General features: G+C 44.9%; 2 protein-coding genes across 9 annotated transcripts in view; both read right to left on the reverse strand.

Annotated features, from left to right (window-relative positions):
* Nucleotides 1-11,577, reverse strand: part of msi2b (musashi RNA-binding protein 2b) — a 172,348-nt gene extending 160,771 nt beyond the window's left edge. For 4 of the 8 annotated variants that reach the window (XM_029173022.3, XM_029173021.3, XM_029173023.3 and 1 more), the window contains exons 1-5: nucleotides 11,346-11,576; nucleotides 10,970-11,010; nucleotides 10,583-10,664; nucleotides 9,953-10,037; nucleotides 1,951-1,992 (exon numbers count right to left, since the gene is read on the reverse strand). In XM_029173022.3, coding sequence (XP_029028855.1) covers nucleotides 1,951-1,992; nucleotides 9,953-10,037; nucleotides 10,583-10,664; nucleotides 10,970-11,010; nucleotides 11,346-11,407 — 312 coding nt within the window. In that variant the 5' untranslated portion in view covers nucleotides 11,408-11,576. Of the gene's footprint in view, nucleotides 1-1,950; nucleotides 1,993-9,952; nucleotides 10,038-10,582; nucleotides 10,665-10,969; nucleotides 11,011-11,345 lie in introns of all 8 variants that reach the window. The other 4 variants (XM_029173020.3, XM_029173019.3, XM_029173025.3 and 1 more) reach the window with 2 other exon arrangements.
* Nucleotides 11,578-18,055: 6,478 nt separating this feature from the next.
* On the reverse strand, nucleotides 18,056-21,682 carry LOC114869127 (oligodendrocyte-myelin glycoprotein-like). The gene is made up of 2 exons (XM_029173017.3): nucleotides 21,303-21,682; nucleotides 18,056-20,701 (listed from the first exon to the last, which is right to left on the reverse strand). Exons 1-2 carry the CDS (start codon nucleotides 21,308-21,310, stop codon nucleotides 19,471-19,473), a joined length of 1,239 nt encoding a protein of 412 aa, XP_029028850.1. The 5' UTR covers nucleotides 21,311-21,682; the 3' UTR covers nucleotides 18,056-19,470.
* Nucleotides 21,683-22,216: the final 534 nt, after the last annotated feature.

Here is a 22,216-nt window from a genome sequence, read left to right on the forward strand (position 1 = left end):
TGATTGGTCTCGTCAGGATTTGCTCCCCGAAGCCCCGTGCCACCGAGGCACCTGCCAAGCGGAGCTTCTTTAAACGAGAATGAGGCCTATTCAACAGCTGCATAAGCAGCCAGGCCGGCAGACAGTGGAGGGGAAGGAGGGACAAAAGAGACCGAATGCAAAACAGAGAGCACTCTCTAAATGGGAACCTCGGAGTGGGACCTCTTTTAAAGGTCTTAAATCAATTGAACATAAAGTAAAAACTCATGCAATGTTAATCTATCTGGCGTAATCCCATTGCTTTAAGATCCTTTATAATCCACACTCAATACAACTATTTCTCTTCTATAACAAGCTTGCCCTATAGCCATTTTATAAATCAATGGTACAAGGCTGTTGCAGGGCCCCAAATTCTGTTATGGTGTCATTATTTCACTGAGTTATGATTCACACGCGGTAGAATGACAAATACTGTATGTTTAAGACCTGTAGAACAGCTCAAAACACAGCGTTTCTATCTCTGAGTCACAGCGGAACAAAAAATAAATAAATACAAGCGAGCAATAAAAGGCTATAAAAAGAAAGATTAACAATAACCACAAGAGCGAAAGAACTTCTCTGTTCACTTAAGAAACTTTTGTTTGACTGCATCTTTGGCTTTTGTGAGCAATGTTCAGAACAAGCAATGCAGCTGGCGTGTTTAAAAAAAAAAAAAATAAAAAAAAAAAGGCTGGAGAAACACTGGTGATTTCCCAACCATATGCCAATATCCCTAAGTTATGTGCTGGGGCTTTGAAAACCTGCACTGCCAATTCCCCATCTGAAACCTGAATAACTCTTTAACAATGCCTCGCTCTGATCTGGTGGGAAGGAGAAAATCTATTATCGATTTCCACCTGGTGTAGGTGGAAAAAGCCCTGATAGCGAAGCTGAAAAGCGCTACATTGTACTGTGCTATAGCGTGCACATTAAATACTCGGGATAGTGTGAGAGGATGTGTCAGCACCACCCCTTAACTATGCCACAGAACCATCTGCACATGCTGAATATTTAATTATCAATAGAACTGCTCAAGACCAGTAATCGAGACAGCAAAGGATAATATGCTTTATGAGGAGCTCGTGCAACAGTTCCTGTGTAGGAGTTTGCCTCTTTTTTTTTTTAATCATCTATTGTTTTATTGCCAATTGTGGCAATTTCTGCATGCACGAACCACAATTCACAACATTTCTAAACCACTTATGTCATTCAGTCCCACTCCAAAACATCTCAACAGACTTATTATTTAGCCAGTAAATGTAATCATCGCTGTCAGAGAGTAGGCCCCAATCATTTCTTGCCCCCTTTAAGTCATGCTAATGTTTCACCATTCACATGAGAAACGTGCCATTCGTCATTAATGTACAACTCACGATGGCGAGGCCAATGTCTGAATCTGCTTCCATCTCGTCAGAAGCAGAGTAAAGCCTTTCAACTCTCTGCTGTCATCAGACACACACACACGTGCAGCTCCTGAAGCAAGGTGGCCTCGCTACTACACACAAACAAGCCAGATTTTATACAATTCCAGATTAAGACCGAAAATCTCTGCTGCAATGGCCACACACTGTAATAATAAGCCACATTCCGAAGCAGCCGCCATTAAAAACAATTATAACGGTCTAAAAAAGCAACCATAACCATGATAAACACAGTAGAAAGTAGGAAATAGGAAAGTAACAAAACAAGAAAAAAAACATAACCTCAATCATGCTGAAAAATTCTTTTAAGAGCAATATGTCCAAATTTAATTGCTTTGTGAAACAGCATAGACAAAGTGAGAACAACTGAGCCACAATAGGTATTTCTCCACAATAACAGACAACCGCTGCCTCTTTGTATCTGCTGTGTGAGCACACAAAATTAGGTAAGCTAGTGACATGAGACATAATCATTTTCTTTGAGCAGGGTTAGTGACCAATTTATTCTTACCTTAGGCTGGGCGCGACGGGGAAAGGCAACCTTAGGATCAATCTGCGAATGAGAAAAGAATAGCAAAACTGTTGTTAAAGGAAGCTGCGGTATCTGAAAAGCAAAGAGCAGGTATTGAAAATATTTCTAAAACTCCGAGCCCACAAAAGGGACCCGCAGAGCAGCCATTCACACGTTCGCATTTAAATCCTTTGTTGTCAAGAACAAATACAAGTATTTTAATAGCAGTAATACATATTCATAATTGAATGTATTCAAATTTGATACTTTTAACTCACAATAATAATTTATGTGAGCCATTAAGATTTACAAAAGCTGCATAATCAAAATCAGTCAGTGGTGATACAGGCTGTCTGCTTTTGCATTTGTGAGGAACATTATTAGAATCTAGCTGCATTCAAGAGCTGTGGAAAATATGGCAACTGGCAGCTACGTGCATATGAAGTAGTAATGGCTCCTTAATGAATATTTTGTAACATCAGATGTTTTTACCCTCCATCCTACATTTAATACAATCGCACAAGTGATTTACCCAAAGACGACACTGGACCACAGTCATATCCAGCTCAACGCCTTAGTCTGTAAACAATTTGAACCAATCAAACAGTGAACAGCATCTAAATGTTGTATTTGATCATTTTATTAGATATTACATCAATTAGACCAGTGTTCCAACTGACCAGTTCATTTGTAACACACCCTTTAATGGACTATGCAATAACAGAATCCTATTAGTCAGTACATTAATTCGAACTCTAAAACAGCCAATGATTCATTTCGCATCGGCCTATTAACGGTCTTCTTTTTAATTATATTGGTGCAGAGATTTGGCCCAGTAAATGGTGGGATTTCAAGTTAAGTACATTTTTCAGGATTGTCAGTGAGACCTTTTTGTTAGAATGAATGTTGTTTTGTTTGTACGTATTTATGTCCTATGGCAGGACAAAATGTTTTATTATGAGGATTTAGAGAGTTGGTCAATATTAACCACATACAGTATTAATTTGTGCCACTTATTGTGTATTTAATGCGTCGCCTGACTAAAATATAGGTGGTACTAAGCTGTCGGCAGGTTCTGCCTACCAATATACATTTTAGAAGAGCCATTACTGTGACAAAAAAGTGTGGAGGCCAGCCTGACGGCAGTTCTGCTGGTCATGGTTGCGGCAAACTCACTTTTATTTTAGGCAGGAATCACTGATTGAATATGACAGGGAGAAAATGAGAGTCTGAGGCCGGTGACGCCTCCAGATATTGCCAAATAACCACGAGGATGCATCAGATCAGCCGTTTCTCCGTCTTGTGCTTGTTATCTCATTAGCTTCATTTTCTCGTTAATATCACTGGGATAAAGGTATGTGATGTGGGGGGGGAGGGGGGTCTCATCAACCTTGAACTATCTCAAACAGTCTACTTCATCATTTTCTAGAGATGCTTTTAAAAAGGAAACTCAAAGGTAGCTCTTATTTGTATGTAACCAAGAAATCCTCACTGTCCATTGAGCTACATGTTATACTTAGTGTTAACTTATTCATATTTACTATAGATGCGAAAGAAAACCCTTGTGCACAGATGGATCTATTAGAGGAAATATATGTATTTCTGCTGAGGCAAAAAGCAGAGTGAAAAGGAACAACTAAGAAGGAGAGACACCATCTGCACAGATCAATTAAGCCAGCGTGACTGACTACGTTTTAATGTGTTTGAAGGGAAATCATGATGCGCAATGTCATTGTCATCTTTTCTGTCAGTCTCACTTATTACTGTTATCTTTCCAAATCAGGTCAAAATGAGAAATGAATTCAATAACACCTGGGTATGGCAACCCCGCTTGTAATGAATTTCATTTAAAGATTTGTTTTAGCACTTAGCCCCAGGAATAACCAATTCAAACTCAATTATTTTGTGCTCCCCATTTGAGCAAAGACAACACATTATGCTTTGAATAACAAAACCCTATACTTGGTAATGTATATTACATTTTAAGCCTATACAAAGCATATCAGAAAGTAATTGTTTTTCTGTCCTACTGAGAATTTCCAACACTATGAGAATTTGTGCTTCTATGTGCACAGGAGAGCACCTCAGCACACGAACACTAGTGGGGTCGCAGAGTTTTCTGTCCATTTAACATGTGGAGGTTATCAAAAAGGAGAGAATTACATTCGCCACAGATTGTTTGAATCACACTCAGCAGTGCAACCAAATTAGGTAATGAGGACTTACTAACCAATCCTTCTGAGAAACGCTGCAGCAGCACCTTTTTAGGTCACAACTTATGATGAATGGCTCCTTTGAGAAATAGAATTTAAGAGGATGGGAGATGTGGCAAAGCTTTTCCTTTGCTTTATATATATATTCATGTGCATGTGGGTTTTATGCTAAAGGTTGCTTTAGACTTAAGGGCAAGAGTGAATATATTCATTGCCCTTCACATGGGAAAACCATACTGGAGCAAAGATTATCTTTTGGTTTCACCTGACACTTCCTTCCTCAGTGAGTTTGTTGGGGATCAGTCAAATGGACCAGAGCAGTGCATTTGTGTGAGCTACTCTACATTCAGTACTCAATAAAAAGTCACTTAATAATACCAACAACTACAAACCTCTTCGTAATGTATTTAGCATATTTTGCTGTGTGTTTATGCCTTTTCCAGCTTGGTTTCCTTTCAGGTTTGTGTCTACATCCTCCACCTACATCAGACAATTGAATGCAACAAGTTTAGGCTTATTCTCGGCGGCTGGTTGAAATGGATTCTGGGAGCAAATCATAAGCTGATGTAGTAGTAGGGAAGGCAATTTTAGGGAGCATGTGTACCAAAAAGCACATTAAAACACTTCAGCACGGAATAATTCCCATAACACATTAAGCATCATAAATAGAAGTCACATAGCTGTTGTGTAGAAAGCTGGACCTCCCATCCAGCTGTAGCACTATGTCATCCACTAGCAGTAAAAGTACTTTATTAATCCCCCTCTAGGAAATGTCTTTGTCATGGAAACATCACAAATAGCACATAAACTAAACGGCACATTTTGGAAACCTGACTTGGAGCTAAAAGCACAATCTGTCCTGAATGTGAGCGTGCTCCACCTTTCGAACATTACATTTTATTGGTTGCCAGATTAGCTCTTCTAATGAGGAAAGCGGCACCATTAGGCAGCTAAACACCTGGAATTTAGCTTTGTTTATTGTTTTCATACCGTGAAAGTGTAAAGGCCACTGAGACCATAAATGTTTTTGCAGTCAAGACCAGATTTAAACAATATTATGGAGGATATATTTAAATATCCTATTGTGATTGACAAAATGACTAAGTGACAGAGTATGGAGCTGGAATAATTAGTCCATTAATCAGTCAATTAACTGATAATGAATGAGCAATTATTGTGCTGATAGGTTTGAAGTTAAAAAACCCAAACATTTGCTTCCTAAGTTCCTCTGAGGTAAAAAAAAATAACAGTGGCTTCCTTTGACATTATAATAAAGTGATGCTTTTGGGATTGGACTGTTTTGGACTGTTGGTCAATAAAACAACACCTAGTGGCATCACCTTGTGTTCTAGGGAGCTGAGATATTATTTATTAGAAACCCATAAAACCTGAAGGTTGTGTCAGAGCAGGTTCACGTTCATTAAATGACAAAGTATAAGGAAAAGGTCCCGTCTTGCTGTAGCTGATGAGGACATGGTTATTAGTAGTGTCTGTCTGTTGGATGTATGCGGCCTCTTTCCACTGATTAAATTACTGCAGCATCTAAAGGTAGCCGTACCTGTTATGTACATTTGTCTGGCAGCCTCTAATGTCATATCATTATCAAAAGGACTGGGCCATTATTGCACACTGTGTTTTGCAATATGGGAATCTGAGAAATCTTAGACACCTAACCAGGTTTACACACAGCTCAATTCATTAGCGGCACAAAAGCACAGATGATGACACGTTACAAAATGCACTACGCTATCTCGAACAGCACCGTGCTTATTTATTCCCGGCCTATTCACGGGAGCACGATTACGCGTTTGCTCACCTAGTAGTTTGTTACACCTTGGTTATGTGATGCAACAGGATCTTAGACAAACAAAAGTAGATTTCCTTAAGACATCATACGACCTGAGACGTCATTGTAATAAACGAGAACAGACCAAGAGGATCCCCCTCAACCTCAACCTACGATCTTTTATCTTCACAGCCTTTTACTGTGGGGGTCTCAGAGGGCTGCTTCTGCATGCGACTGTGGGAGATCAGGGCAAGGAAACAGCATATATCTTAAGTTCACATCTTACAAAAAGGATTTCATATATTAATGCAGCTCCTGGGTAAACTCTCCTCTACTCTCTTAAGACATATCTACACTAGCATGATGGCGTGGTGTTTAAGCCAAAAGGAAAAGTCTTATCAAAGCTTGCAGCTTCTTCTCCCAATTTAAGCGTGTGAGCAGGTCCACAGGTGCGCGCGTGTGATACCAGGCGAATAGACAAGAAATTACAACATAAATGTTTCATATCTGGCCTGTCAATCTTTACTGATTTTTCGCTGGGGAAGAACACCTCAAAAAGGCAATTTGTTATGCTCCTCAAATCAATGTGAATTTTACTAATGTCAAGCTTAGCAGGCAAATTGGTGATTTTTTCCTCCCAACCCTCTCAAAAATGTGCAACACTATTATAACCCTGAGCCAGATTGAATTATATTACACAGGATAGTACATTAGTGTCTTCACAAATGCCTAATGATTTGTATGTGCTGAAAAGACACAGATCACACTGTAATTAACCCGCAGAAGAACAAGCACCTGCTGTACTTAAATACGAGGAAGTCAGAGTTGAGCCGACTGATGTGGCTTCCAAATCCAATCTGATGAAGCTTTAGGTTTGTCTAAAATGGCCTGTCACGTCCCTGCTCGCCTCTTTTCTTCTTGTGTTCTTGCCTGCCGTGCCTAAAACATCAAAACCACCGGCTAGGCTGACCTGAGGTCATGCAATAATTCTTGGAAATTATCCCAGCACCACACGTATGTACAATTGTTCTGACTGCTTTACATCAGGAAAATGAAGCACAACTATCTACCTTCTACTGTCTGCCACTTCCCAAATGCACAATCCTGTGCCATTATCTTCCCTGTTCATACCATCCTGCCGTGAAAAATCTTCAGGAACAGATGCTATGAGTTACATATTTCTAAACTGAACAAGGCATCATGAAAAATGGTAAATATGTTCTGAATTACCAGCATGTGTGTTGTGAAGCCGCAGGCTGTGCTTCCCCATATGTCTCATTCACATTCATCCTAGTCTAACGGTTTTCATAACCGGACCAAAGGCAAAGCACACTGTTAAAAAAACACATCCTGCCAAAATGATCGATACTGGGATATTCAGATCACAAGCAGCACTACAAGTGAGATTATTATTTTGTGTTTTAACTAATATCTCTTATTTGCATTTGTAAGTGAAGGTCTGTGCTCGTCACCATCGCAATGTCACTCTAATTTAATTCACACATGCAACTATATCTGTAAACCAGAATGAAAGTAAGAAAGAAATGTAAATTAGGTCTGATTTCCAGTCCCCTGTATGAATACACATAATGCTGTATGAGTCAACTTGTTCACAGTCACAGCACCTCCAGCCACTCACTGCTTTCAAGGTTACTAGGGACAAAAAGGCTGGTAAGGATTCATTCAGCCACTGCAAAAGTAGGAGGCTAGTATCAAGCCAACATCTGCAAGCGCATCAAGACGCATCCACATTCGCGAGACCAGTTCATTCTTTCTATTACTGCCGAGCGACTTTGTAAGAGATATGATGGATCCTAATGCAATGCAATCTTGATAGCGTGAATGTTAAGATATACAACGGCACATCAGATACAGCCCAGTGACTAATGGTTACGAAGACGCAGAACAGCTGCCTTAGGTTTGTAATGTTCCACTGCATGCTGACGGATAAACAACACATTAGCTGCTAGAAAATATCAATTTGTGTATGTTGTTTGTTCTGCCAGAGCCACCCGTCCTCCATATCACCACACCACTAACAGTAGCATTAAGATATTTCTATAGAGACAACACACTAAAACAAAGCCAGCGGTTTGTTGTTAACGTCAAATAAAAGTGTTTATCCAATATCTTTTTAAGCAGCCTGTGCAGAAGTCAGCGTCTACAAAGGCCATGTTAACCATCATTAAACCTGTTCGTTCAGGTCGGCCTGGTGGCCTAAGGGTTGAAGACACTGACCGTGTAATCACAACGTTCCCTGATTGAGCCCAGACACTCCTTCCTCTCCACTGAATTGGCTGCTGCCTACAGGTACCCCACGGTGTGTGAGGGGCCGAGAAAGCTTGGCTTTAAGTCCAATAAAGAGGAAACTGGCCAGGCGATAACGTCCATAAAAGCAGTGCAGATCAGCTTCCATGTTGTGGTATCTTTTGGGCGCAAAAACCTCAATGTACACACGAGGGCTGATTCAAGCATAGATGCTGTCAAGCTGTCACAAAGTTGTTCATTCAAAATGTCAAGTAATCAAATCCTCTGGGTTCTGCATCAAAGCATGTGCATTACTCGACGCCTACAAGCAGCCTCTCTACCTGCTCCTATGGGCTTCCTCCTGTGGATCTTTGCAACACTTGCAATTACATTAGCCCACTTAATCACTACCACACAGTGCGTTTTATCTACATTCACGGATGCAAAACACAGGAACTGCTGTGATGTGCCGATCACTTCTGTTCCCACAACACAAGAGCTCGAAATGATGTATTAAAAATTTAATATAAACATAGTGTTTAAATGCTGAGATATGAAAATATTAAAGAAGCGAGGCTGTATCAGGTAGTGGAGGGGAAGAGAGAGAGACCAATTACTTTATAACTATATGCCATCCTTTTCAAAAAAAAAAAACAAAAAAACATAACATAGTTTGCACAAATACTAAAACAACGAACCACTTTGAGGTCTGAAAACTGCCCAGAAAGCTGAGAGCTAATAAAAAAATAAGCAGATACAAACCTAGCACAAACTTTGTAGCTGTAAGGGCTGGAAGTAATATAACCGGAGATGCTCTGCCCCACATGTGACGCTTTCTCAGCATGGTGACAATCACACTTGGGCAGGAATATGAACAAATCTTACATTTGCATTACATGAGTGCAGTTGTTGTGCCGTGTACTGCCACCAGAAGGGAATCTATTCGTCCTTTATAATCCAGAAAAATATCCCTCAGGTCGCCTTCAGCCACACAAAGTATGTTTCCTCAACATGCACTATTCCATTTCCAAAACTATGCTGGCATGTCCGGATATTACCACCCACCGAGGACAAATCCCAGACAAATATAACTTCAGCTGAACCCTATCTAATCCATCACCACAGACATCTCTCAAAAATGACTAGCTTGTTTAATTATTCATCTGCTGGCAAATTTCAAAAGGCAAGTAAATCCAACACAGTTCAAGAACGAGCGCCTGTGCGTGAATGAATCGTTCTTTATATGCAAGTAAATGTTTGACATGGCCCTCGATTGCTCTTATGCTGCTGAATTTAAATAATAAGGCGACTCTCCCACAGCCAAAGAGTCCAAGTAGCGTGCGGTTTTAAATTTTTACACTTCCACCGTCGGTGCATCAGGCGCAAAAACAGCGCAATACCTACTGGGTCAAACTGCGGCGAAGCCGCAGGGGTTGGACAGCACGGGCGCCAGTGGAACATGAGATATATGCACGTGCGGCCGCAGCGAACAAGGGGGCGTGTCGGCCCCATTCATCCAGAGAAGTGAAAGTGAACGCGTATAATATTCACACCGGAGTTGCGTTTTATTGCCAGGCACGGTGTGGAAGGGCCCATCATACACATTTAGTCGATAGGCACATGACCTTGATCCGCACAGCCTGTTAACCTGAGGGGTCTTTCCCCACGAGGAGCCGGGGGGGCGACGCACAGAGGGAAAACAGACTCAACACACACCAAGACACGCTCACATAAGTGTGCATAAAAATGAACTCACCGTCTTTGAGTCTAATTCGTGGTGTTGTTGAGCTAAGACTTTATCTACACTGGCAGCATCTGTAAACGTAACAAACCCAAATCCTCTGCAAAACAAACAAAAAAAGACAACAGTGTTAAAAAGCAGCATACATGCAAAGCCATAACCATAATACATAGTATTTCCTCTAAATGCAAATGATTATTCTTATATTAGGACTGGCCACAATAAACTGCTTAACAGTGCCATAAATTTTCCTGTGACCTTATTATTCTTACAATATTTCTTTGCAATGCATTCATGAGCCAGATTATGGACGTCCTGCAGCAGATTTGAAGCTGAAACTGAGGACCGCGCTGCTCGCTATTCGCCGCGTTACAATACGAGGCGACACCACACCAACACTGTGGTGCAGTCACAAAGTCAATGTCAAATTGCATTCGGCCGCAGCTTTACAGCAGTGAGCATTTAAGCTTATCTGGCTCGCTGTGAAACCACACACAGGCGCGCGCGCGCACGCGGGGACACACACGAACACGTGCGCGCGCGCCGACGCCGAAGCACACTCGCTGGATTAACGCGAAACACGGACAAAGTAAGCGATCTCATTGCATGCAGTCGAAAGGAAAAGTAGAAAAGCCCTGCGTTTACCTTGAGCGCTTTGTCGTGGGGTCTCTCATCACCATACATTCTCTTATTTCTCCGAATTTACTAAAATAGTCTCTAAGGCTGTCTGTGAATAGAGAAAATATGTCGGGTCATTTGGTGGAAACATACGGGCATGCTGCTGTCACTGTATCAGGAGACATACAAAAACACCCCGCGATGCGCATAGGGGTCGAATAGAGGACTTCAGATGGACGGGGATCAAAAATAACATCGTGCGCACACACACGCTCGTGAGACATCCCATACAGCACACTACTGCACGGTGCACGTTTGCACATACACCGCCAGCAGCCACACCGAGCACTCAGTCACAGCGACGAAACAACACGGAACGCTGGGCACGCCGTAAAAAGAGAATAACAGTCTCACCTGGTGAGGTTTGCCAGCTGAGGCCACCGATAAACATTTTACTGTAAGAGGAAAACACAACAGAAGTGAGTCCAGATGTCAGTTCGGCCATTTTGACGACTAACTACTTCTAAAAGCGACCTTAAAGGATAAAGGAAGACTGTGGGGACACATTCGCGCTCAGTAATAACAGTGTTCGCTCGCGAACGCGGGGGGGGGGGGAGGCCACTCTCGCCACGAAAGCGGAGCTCCTTAAAACTGCGTCTGGAATCGGAGCCGAGCACCGTTTAAGTGCGCACGGCGGGGACGGATCCCGCACGGCAGGCGAAGTCCTCTCCAAGATGTTGGAGCACGAGGGGAAATCGTACCTTGGCGAGAATTTCAGAAAGATCCTTACCCCGGGTCATGTTGTGAATCATTTAGGCTTCCGGATGTGGCTTGACTCCCGTCTCCTTCCATATCTTATTCCAAAACTATAGGCTGGGACTACAGTAACAGTGACAGACACACACAGATACGGCAGGAGATATGCAAAGCCCCGCTACGAGAATATTACTGAGCCGGGAATGAAAGCGTCACACGTGGGATCAGCTCAGCCCCCTGCTCCCTCCTCCTTCTCGCGGCGCGCGCGCTACCTTGGCCCGGAGGGGGCGGAGCCTGGCGCTGTCACCTAACCAATCCAATTGACGTCAATTCAGGCAATCTGCAAACCAATCCTCCGATTTGTCATTTAATTAAGCAATAAGCCACTAGAGGTGAAAGTGGCTTATTGCGCTTCTAAATCAATGGTCGCAAACCGCCGACCACAAAACATTTTGTCGCGCAAGTGTTATTTGTAAACAACCGTGTTTACGTTCTGTTATTGCACTGAAAACGACGGGATTCCTCTCGCTAATTGCAGTAACTTGTAATACTTCCGCCACGTAATATAGTCCCCCACTTACACACACACACAGAGCGATATAACGTGGGGCAATACCTATTTGTTAATATTTAATAGACCATATCCTGTCTACTAACTGTGAAAATAAAACAAATAAGTATAGTTTTAATCATGTACAACATCTAAAAATAGGTATATATTTCATTTGTAATATATTTGGTTAGTGAATATAAATGTTTTTATATCTTAGTTATGCATTTATTGGCCTTCCAGTATTAAGTGTGCCCCATAAAATAACAAGTTTGCATTTTCAGCAAATGCAGATATAAACTACAGGATGTTAACCTGGCATTTTCTTATTTTAGCGGCTGACTGTTGGACAAAGTATTGCAAGCCATAAAATGTGTGTCTGGGCGGGTTTAAAGGCTGCAGAAAGGTGCCTGAGAATCTCTGTAGTGGCCCCTGTGGTCTGACCTTTAACTCCTATATTCATTATGAAAGCCAACAAGAACTCTTACTTTGAAAATCAATAAGGTATGGTATCCATACGTAGAGTGGAGTAATTGTGAATCTCTTCATGTAGATGACCTGTAATGAGCTGTCAGCCCTGCCCTCTGTGCAATGTACAATATATGGCAGTACAGTAGGTTCTCCTACACTTCACATAAGCATGGAGAAAAAGAAAGGAAGAATAATGTATCACTGCAGAGGAATTTTCTGTTATAGCTGTTATATAATATGTACATATTTTGTACATATATTGTACACGTATTACATATACATATTACAGTACAGTACATTATTATGCATGAATTATTTCTTAAAGTATATTTTAAACCTTTGTTGTGTTCACATAAATTAAATAACAAATATCAGCTTGTTATTCATTTCAGCTTGAAAATACAGAACCCCCACCCCCCAGAGCTGTATGAAATGTGACTGGTGATCATATTTTATTATTAACATTCAGAAGTTTTTTTGAATGGGGCTGTCACCGCTGACTGTACAGTGCTCCACCAGAGGGAATTTCTTATCTGTCCAGGCAGCATGTTTCTGAAACAATGACTTAGATAAAAGCCAAATAACAGCACTTTTGACAGTTTAACAGCTAAAATTCTGTCATTACTTAGGAGAAACTCCACATTGCAGCTGTCGGTATCTCTCAAACAAAGGTATAGAAGCAATTGGTGGCAGCTCCGTACAGCACAAGACTGTCAGAGGAAATGGAAATATGACACCTCGTGTGAAAGACTATTACTTATTCTACCTTCTTTGCAGTATTGTTCTGTCCCATGCCACCGGGTGATACATTTAAGATTTTATTACTGTTGCATGTTCGGTAAGCTGTCAAATGTGTGGCAGCATCCTACGGTATATCCCCAAAATGTGAATGTAGGAAAATCACATCCACCTGCAGAGACACAGGAGAAGTGAGGGAGGTTAGAAATTGACATGCAATATGAGGCTGGAGGAACAAAAGGCTTTAAAGCCCATCGCAAGATGTGCAAAAATCACAGTGGATGTAGCTCACAAAGAGAAAAACATGTTTTTTTCCCCAAATAAGAGCTCTTACAGTGTGATGCTGGTGAAATATTCTGCCTTTGCTTTCTATTCGCTGCTGTTATACCATGAAGAGACAAAGTCAAATGTGACAGAAGCGCTACAACAGGTGTGACGTGCTACAATATCTGATCAAGGCTCGTAAAGCGCATTTGGCCCCGCAACACCTGATGCCAGAGCAGACACACTGTTGTTATATTTAAGCTGGATAAATCAGCAAATCGGCATCTCTTTCTCATCTTTAGGATCGCGAGTGGTACTAGGTTTGTGCTTCTAGTTGCCTCTTTACACTGATTGAAGGAGAAACATGTATAGATTTTTAAATTGAGTACCATTCTTCTTTAATCTGAGCAGCCACCGCTGCCTGATGAAAGTGCCTAAAATGTTTATCCCCCTTAAAGCAACTTCAGGCTCGGTGACAGCCCTGCTTTTGGAGCAGTTGAGCATTTAGCACAGAGTGAGGATAAACACAATGGAAAGGGCAGCATTTTACTACAAACGATGCTCACACAGTTATATGATTATGATTTAGTGTTCACAAATATATACGAAGAATTTCAAGAGGACACACTTGTATATACCCTTTTAAACACATCCTTGTTGAATCACAACTCACCGTTTGCTTTACATTCAAGCAAAATGCAAAGACATGTGAAATCATGTAGATGTGTCAGTGCAACCAGTCGACATTCAGTGCTGCTCCTCAATATGGCATGCAAAAAAAAAGGGAAGGAGCTTGTAACTAATCGAGCCTTTTGCATGAAAACTGGAGGATTTTGAGGATTGAGAGAGTAGAAGTAAAATTGATAGTGTGTGAAAGAGCTGAGGGGAAAAAGAAAGTGAGAGAAGCAACAGACTCACTGGCAGTGTTATGAGATGCTGTTTTGAGAAGAGGCATCCTGTTTCCTGTTGCAGTAATCATTTTACGCCCTCAGAATTTTCACATGACCTTGGAGAAATTGTTCTTGGATCACATATAACCCATTTTCTCTGCACAGATTCTTACATATAATCCGTCTACAACACTTTGCATGTTTGGTGCTGATAATAAATGTCATGATAAATAACTCCAAACGCTCATACTGTATTTAAAGTGAAACTCAAAGCCAATTTGCATGTATTTCATGTGATAAACATCACATTTCCAACAAAGACATCAATATAAATTAATCCTGGCAAAGAGCTGAGCGTAAACACCTTCTGTCACTTTTGTGGGTTTGTTATTGATATTATTTTAATGCTCTTTTTGTTTTGCATTGATTTTAAAGACGCTGTAAATGTTATCCTTCAGATTTTGTGAATGATTTCACGCTGATCGCCAGGGATAGAGTGATCTTGACTTTCCTCAGGAGAGCCTATTACAGAAAAATTCAGAATCCCGAGGAAAGCTGCGTCGGAGGCTGCAGATGTGAACAGATTGTCTCCCTCTAGTGTCCTCTGCTCCCTGCTTCTACTTTGCCGAGTTAAAGCACCCCTCAGTCTGCTGGGAGAGTGCCAGACCCAAACATGCATAATTGACAGTCCTATTTCAGGAATTAGCCACCCACCAAACGGCAGTCAACCTGCTCTTTCATCCTGTCTGGAATAACTTAGCATCTTATAAAAGTCTCTTTCTGCCATATTATTGAAAGGGAAACACAAGATTCAAATAAATAAAAATCACTTCCTGTCACTGATGTCTTTTCTTTCCTTAGGTGTCTGTGTCCCGGTGACCAAGCATCATATGTGAGGATTACCAGAAACGTGTATCCTCAGAATTATATAGAGGAAGTGTTTGAAGTCAGATCAGTAGGAAGGATGTTCTGGTGATGAGTGATTTCTCTCTCCCATTATGCCTTCTGTAACTACGCAGATGAGTTAATTAAGCCGTGCCCGAGGCCTCACATTAGCATTCCAGGTAGATAGGCTGCTGTGATACTCAGACATCCACATTATTAAAAATGAAACTATAATATTGACTTTTTGAAGCGGCTAAAGTGTATAAGGGCCTGGAACGCTTCCACGTTGGGGCTGCAAAGGAGGAAGACCCAGCGGACAGTGAGCTTCCCGAACCAAAGGCAGAACCTGGGCCTTTTATTCATTTACTGTCCCCCACAGCTCAACCCACGTTCCACCTTGGCAATAACAGCCCATTTGCATGTGGGGCTCTTCTGGGTCGGCCGGGCTGCAGTCAGCTGGGCGATGACGTCATTCTTTACCTGCTCCACTGGTCTGGGAGATAAGTGCACGGCCCCGCTGCTCCTCGGAAGGTTCTGGCCGCTGTTCGGGACGATGACGAGCGGAAGCGGCCCGCGCCCCCCAGCGCCCACACCAAACATGAAACTATCCCAGTCGCGTAAGCTCAATATGTTTTTATTGGCTTAACATTTTTAATTCAACATCTGAGCGTGATTTTTGAGCTTGCCATCCCCAGATTAACTTTTTCCACTCTGTCAAAGTACATTAAAGCACATTTTGTTGAAATCCTCTTTAAGACAAATGTGCACCATGCAAATTAATTACCATGCAAATGAACAGCGCACACACTCCAGATTGCCTCTTTTAGCAGCGTCGAGACACACTCATGCATGCTGACGCAAAATAAATTCAAAGATTACAACTGGATGGAGTTTGGTCCTCGTTGCTTTGCATATAGTACCTAAACATTCCGATAATTCCACCCCGTCTCCCCGTCTTTGTTCTCCACTTCCTCCTCTCTTACTTACCTTGCTCTCTTTTACCGGCTGCGACCGTATATTCTCTCAGTAGCCAACCACCTCCATTCTGCAGCCACTGACCTTAACAATGACCTTGCCTTGTCTGTGCCATTGAGACCAGAACGAGAGATACCCCCCCCCCACACACACACACACACATCCTCCCCCAACTACGCTGTAGGGTTGAATTTTGCCTCTCTCATCAGTCTCCTGGCTGCTGGAGTAGCCTTGTTATTTCTTTCAGATTTCTACACATTTCGCTTTTCAGCTGATCGGAGCCCAGACTAGAAAACATTGCTCTTGGCTCAAAGCGATGGTGAGCCTTGGCGTATGGACCCGAGCTGTCGATACAGATTAGGTTTATCAGATAAACGTTATCTGCAACATTTGAGCGTCCTTTGCTTGGGTACCGGCCTAGTGCTGGGTTACAATTGATATTGTGATGCAGGCTCAGAGGAGGTGAAATTGGCAGCTTGGGTTTTAGTCGTACGCAGGCTGCAGTGGCCATTTCAAGGGCTGTAACACCACCACTGTGTTAGCTTTGGTCTGTGAGGATGGTCTACAATAACAGGCTATTCCTGCTAAGGCCTGTAGCATTTGCATTTAGGTTAAGAATCATCATTTGCATGCATTTCTCCTCCACAGAGAGAAGAAGCTTACGCCATTAGGTTTTTAGGGGAAATCTCAAAACTAAATTTTTCTTCAAGTGGCCGTGAGCATAATCTCCGTCAAGGGCACGTTTTGTCCTGGTGAAGAACGAGACTTTCCTCGGGCTGCAATGTTTTGGGGGTAAACATTCATTTCAGCGCGTCGGCCACCAGAGGGCACTTATTGCACACGTTCGTGTGACTCACAGTCCACAGCTCAAAGTGACAAGTCTCCTGTGTTGTGTTTGGGAGGTGTGAGTCTAAAATTAGCCCCAGGGCCGCTGCCTGCCGTGGCCTCCTACCCGAGGGGCAAAGCGAGTGCCTGCTCCAGGCCGGGAATGAGGGGAACGCCTAAAAGGTTGCAACTAAAATCCTACACGTGCACAGTGATAGGCAGCGGATTGTGACACTCTTTGAGGCCTGTCGCGTATAAGCTGTAGCTGATGGTGACTTATATGTGCGCGGACGGGAGAGGCCAGTGACAGCTGAGAATTACTCCAAGGGTGAGTCTTGCTGAGTGCGGCTGAAAAGAAAGAAGGCAATTCTCAAAAAAAAAAAAACTTGCCCGGGTGGAGAGATGAAGGGGGAGTTATGGCAGCAGTAAATGATGCCGGCTGTCCACACCTTGTCAGTTATTAGAAGGAGCCAGAAGAGGAATCCGACATCACTTTGTGTTGTCTACAGACAAAATAATTGGACAGCGAGGCCACAAGCACCAAGCTCACTAGCACATACATTACAGCAGCTCTGCAGCTGAAAGGACGTAGTCCAGTCTGTTCAGTGATAGAAAAAATGTAAGATAAAAATGCTGAATAATCATAATAATGAAACTAATAATGTAAATTAGAGAAATTGACAACCGGAATTTTAGAGAAATGAAAATGAAAGTTGTGTGTCTTTCAGTTAACCACAGGTCTGTTTCAGCCACAAATACACGCACTCATTCAGCAGGTGTTTGAATCTGACATGTAGATAAAATGATCAGCATTTACCTTATATAGGTATTATTCAGTCAATAATGCACTGCCCCCATCCTGTGTTCCAGCTAATCTCCTACTGGGCGAGCTAATGAGGGAGCGACCGTGACCCAGCTGGCACCGCATCAGATACTTATCATTCAGTGGCTTTTCTTCTCGGCTGCACCTGGCTGAGCTGCAGGCTCACCCGTCCTCCAGCCTCCCGCGCTCCGGCGCCACCCAGCCCGAGCTCCTCCGTCATTAATGTTGCCGCATGTCTGATTCCCCGACTTCTCTTGAAATCATTAAGTGCCATACAGCAATCATGCCCCGGCGGAGCCTGCGGTGTCTGTGCTCAGAGCAGAGGGTTCTCTCTTTTTTTTTTTTTTTTTTTTTGCACTAATACTTCTTTAAAAGCCAGCGAGGTAATGTGTTCGGCCGCCATATTTTAGAGTGATTACTCAATCACCGATAGATAAGACTGTGTTTGCTCTGGGCAGATTCAAGGTTGATTAACTGAGGCAAGGTCTGCGCAAATTCAGGTGGAATATGTGTGCGCTCTTAGTGTGAATCTTCATTCAGTGTCTGTAGTAAATACGCCTGTTCATAAACTCTGATCACTTTAACCTTTCCCACCTTGAGTTTTTAATTACTATTGTCAAGCAACTGCAAGAGTTGACACCTGTGTCCAAGACTCGTGGGAGATGAAGTTGTTGAATACTAAAAATATAATTGCAGCGTGTCTGGCCGCTCTCCTGAGGCCGAGTCGCTGAAAACAGTAAAACCACCAGTCAGCAGCGAACGCAGAACGGAGCAAAGAGAAGCGGGCGTGGCAAAAATCAAGCAATTATCACAAGGTGTAAATAACTCAGCACATCTTGCAGGAGCATTCAAAAGTGAACCCACTCTGCTTTTCATCCTTAGTTCATCAAATGCAGCTTGCGTTGATGCATCATCTCCTGCTATTTTGGCACCTTATCTGAATGCCTTGTAAAATCTGTAGGCTGCTACAGTTGCTGCTTTTTCTGCTTAATGCAAACAGGATTTGAATATCTTAACGTTTCACATAAACAAGCTGAAAATGTCTGCGCTTTAATACTCTGCAACGGTATAGCAGTAAGTTAGCATTCCTGGAACACCCAGGCACCATGCAAATCATTTTCATGAGCGTCACTGAATCATGAAGGACACTTAAGTCTGCGATGTGATCGAAATACAGGAGCGGAGCTCGAGCGCTCGGGGTTTAAAGATAGCGACGCGATGCTGCCCTTTGCTCCACAAACATGTTGTTCAAGCTCAGAAGCGTATCAGAACTCGTCATTGTTATGAGCCCAGAGGAGGAAAGTTTGATACCGGAGCATGCAAACATGTAGAGAAGCAGGCAAAACAAACCGCAAGAGCGAATTAGAGGTTTAAATGTCAAACGTCTGCAATGAAGTTCAAATTCAGGAAAATGCAACACAAAACAGATGCAGGTTAATGTCACGTGGCCTGTAGCTGCAATAGCCCCGCACTGAACGATGACCCTGGTGCCTGAACGTATAGTGCCATCATGTGCTTCACTCCACTCATTACAGCCGGGTGGTTAAGCGTGTGGCGTTCAAGGGAGCTCTGTAAAAATGTTATTAGAAAAGCTGAGTGTTTCTTTTTTTAACAGAAGCGGCATCGCTCCATACGCAGAGTAGCAGGAGTTAGGAAACGTCATTTCTGCGGTGAAGTGTCTATTTTAAATTTTAATCTACAATCGTAACAGGCGACAGTCGCGTGCGAGCGTCTCCCTTCAGAGGACGCGTTGCAGGGCGAGGGGCAGGAGTCCCAGGACCTGCAGGTGGGCCAGGCAGGGGCGGGGGCCGGCGGCCGGGCAGCTGTTGCTGACGCCGCTGGGGTGGGGCGGGGTCTTCCTCCTCACGCTCCGGGTGCGTAAAGTGGTGGTCTTCTTGGTTCGGGTGGAGGGGCTCTCTGTGGTGAAGAACCCGTCTGTGGCTAGCGCCACATCCGTGGTTCCGGAATGGACGGCCTGGAGCGAGGAATCGGGCCGGGCCACGTGATCGGACGGGGCCGAGTGGGACCCCGTGCTCCTGGGCGTGCTCGCGGCCTCCTGCGGGGTCACCGCAGCCCCCGGGGGAGCCGAGCTCCGGTCCTGGGCGCTGGCGGCCAGAGGGGGCATGTTGTAGGAGGCAAAGTGCCACCCTCCGGTTCTGGCGGGCCGCGTGCCCCCGCAGACGGGCTGCGTGTGGCAGGGGCAGCCCAGGACGCGGGCAGGGGTCTGCTGGCTCCACCCCAGCAGGTAGGAGACGTTGGCCTGGAGGTCACAGGCCCAAGGGTTGTCAGCCAGGTTGATGAGGCGAAGCGACGGCAGCTTGTCCAGCGCCGCGGGCGGCACCGAGGACAAGCGGTTGGCCTGTAAATACAGGTAGGAGAGTCTGGGAAGCCGGTCCAAGGAGCCCGGCAGAACCTTCACCAGCAGGTTGTGGGACAGGTCCACGGCCTGCAGGTGGGCGGGCAGGTTGGTGGGCAGGGTCCAGAAGCTGTTGCGGCTCAGGTTGAGCGTGCACAGGCTGCTGAGCGTGTTGTTGATGAAGACGGCCCGCCGCAGCCGGTTCCCGGAGAGGTCCAGCGCGCGCAGGTTCCACTGGTGCACCGTGTCCTCCTTGTCCAGCACCTGCAGGCGGTTGGCGGCCACGTGCAGCTGCCACAGCGAGCGGGGCAGGCCGGCGGGCAGGCGGCCCAGCCGGTTGTGGGACAGGTCCAGCACGCGCAGGTGCGTGTAGGCCGAGAGCTGCGCGTCCAGGCTCTGGAGGCGGTTGTGGGACAGGTTGAGCGCGCGCACGTCGCGCTGCAGGCCGCCGGGCAGCAGGCGCAGGCCCCGGCGGGAGCAGTCGGCCTCCCGGTGGCTGGGCGCGCAGGAGCAGGGGGAGGGGCACACGGCCAGGAGGCGCGGCGCCAGCAGCGGCGGCAGCAGCAGCGCCAGCAGGGCCCCGCCGGGGGGGGTCTTCAGGAGCGCGCGTCCCCTGGAAGACAGGGGGACAGGTCATATAGTAATAAGCATCTGCAGAGCTGAGCGTAATAGTACTGCTTTTATTGGGATGAAGCTCCGCCCCCTTTTTCTCTCTCACAGCTCTCTCCTCATCTCTGCATTATGAGTCCTATAAGAACGCTGGCGTGTTCTAGGGATGCTCCAGCAGCATCCTTTCGCGTGCTTGTTGTGTAATTAATAAATATTCGACCTGATCTCCGTGAGGGTATTTGTGGTCTGTGCAGGGAATATTATTCATCCTGAAGGATGAGACATCCCTGTAGTCGTCTGCCTTGGCATCACTTGCGTGTTCAGTCATCAGGAGCTGTCAGCGGAGTCGGTCCCGTGCTCTCCGAGGACAGGAACCCGCTCCATGGATGGGTTTCCTTAATGACTCCACAGAGAACTCATGCATCAGCGTGTCCGAAGGCGAGACAGAAGCGAAGCGGGAGCTCTGCGCTGCTGAAGCTGCAGTACGCGAGAGCCGGGGTGTGGCGGAGCGTGTGTGTGTGTGTGTGTGTGTGTGTGTGTGTGTGTGTGTGTGTGTGTGTGTGTGTGTGTGTGTGTGTGTGCGTGCGTGCGTGTGTTAAACTCACCTTGTCATCTTCTCATTCCAGTTACTTCTCGCTGCCCTTTTCTGGCGTCTGCGCTCGTCTCGCGCCCGAGCTCAGGATCGACTTCAACTCTGCTGGAGGAGAACTTTTTGGCCGTCTCCCGACCCGGCGCCGCCTGCTGAGGCTGCCTTCGCTGCCGTGCACTTTGCTCTCCTCTCTCCTCTGTCACATGACCGGCATTTCCATTGCCTCTTGTTCGGATCTTTTGGTTCTGTGCGGGCGGGCGCTGCAGGATCTGGATCCACTCTGTGCAGTGGATGTCGGAGGGGAGGAGGGGGGGGGGGGGGTCGCAGGAGAAAGTACTGGGAGGGGGGGTGAGAGGAGGGGAGGGATGGAGTCCATCCTGCAGGGGTTCTGAATGCAAGAGTGCTTCACAGAAAATCCCTCAATCTCTATTCCTGCATCTTTCAACTGCCATTTATTTTCCTCGCTAAATCAATGTGTTTTGCACGCAGACCTGCATGATCTGCATCCCTTCATAAAGGGATGCTGGTGCTGCTATCGGTCGTTTCCTGTCTAAATTTAGAGGCCGCCACTAAAAGCTTTCAGATTCGTCGCCGAGGACTTTTCCTCCGCTGCAGCCTCCCGCCTGTCATCGCTGCGGTCTGCAGTGCGATGCCGCACCTCCCCGCTGAACCCCCGGCGGCGCATCGGCGCTAACGGGCGCCGATCTGGGCTCGTGCTTGTGAAAACGTACGGCTTCATCGCCGCCGCTTCCTCCTCCGCCTCGCTCTGCTGTGCTGTCACTTCCACGCAGCCTCAGTGTCACCGCCCCACTGTCTCTGTCAGTCACCGTGAAACAGGCCGGGAGCTGTTGCCACGCATGCAAAACGAAAAATAAATATATATAAATATATATATATATAAGTGCGAATCTGCAGCGCGACCCTAAAATA

The sequence above is a fragment of the Betta splendens genome, chromosome 14, assembly GCF_900634795.4.
Source record: "Betta splendens chromosome 14, fBetSpl5.4, whole genome shotgun sequence".
Classification (NCBI taxonomy): Eukaryota; Metazoa; Chordata; class Actinopteri; order Anabantiformes; family Osphronemidae; genus Betta; species Betta splendens.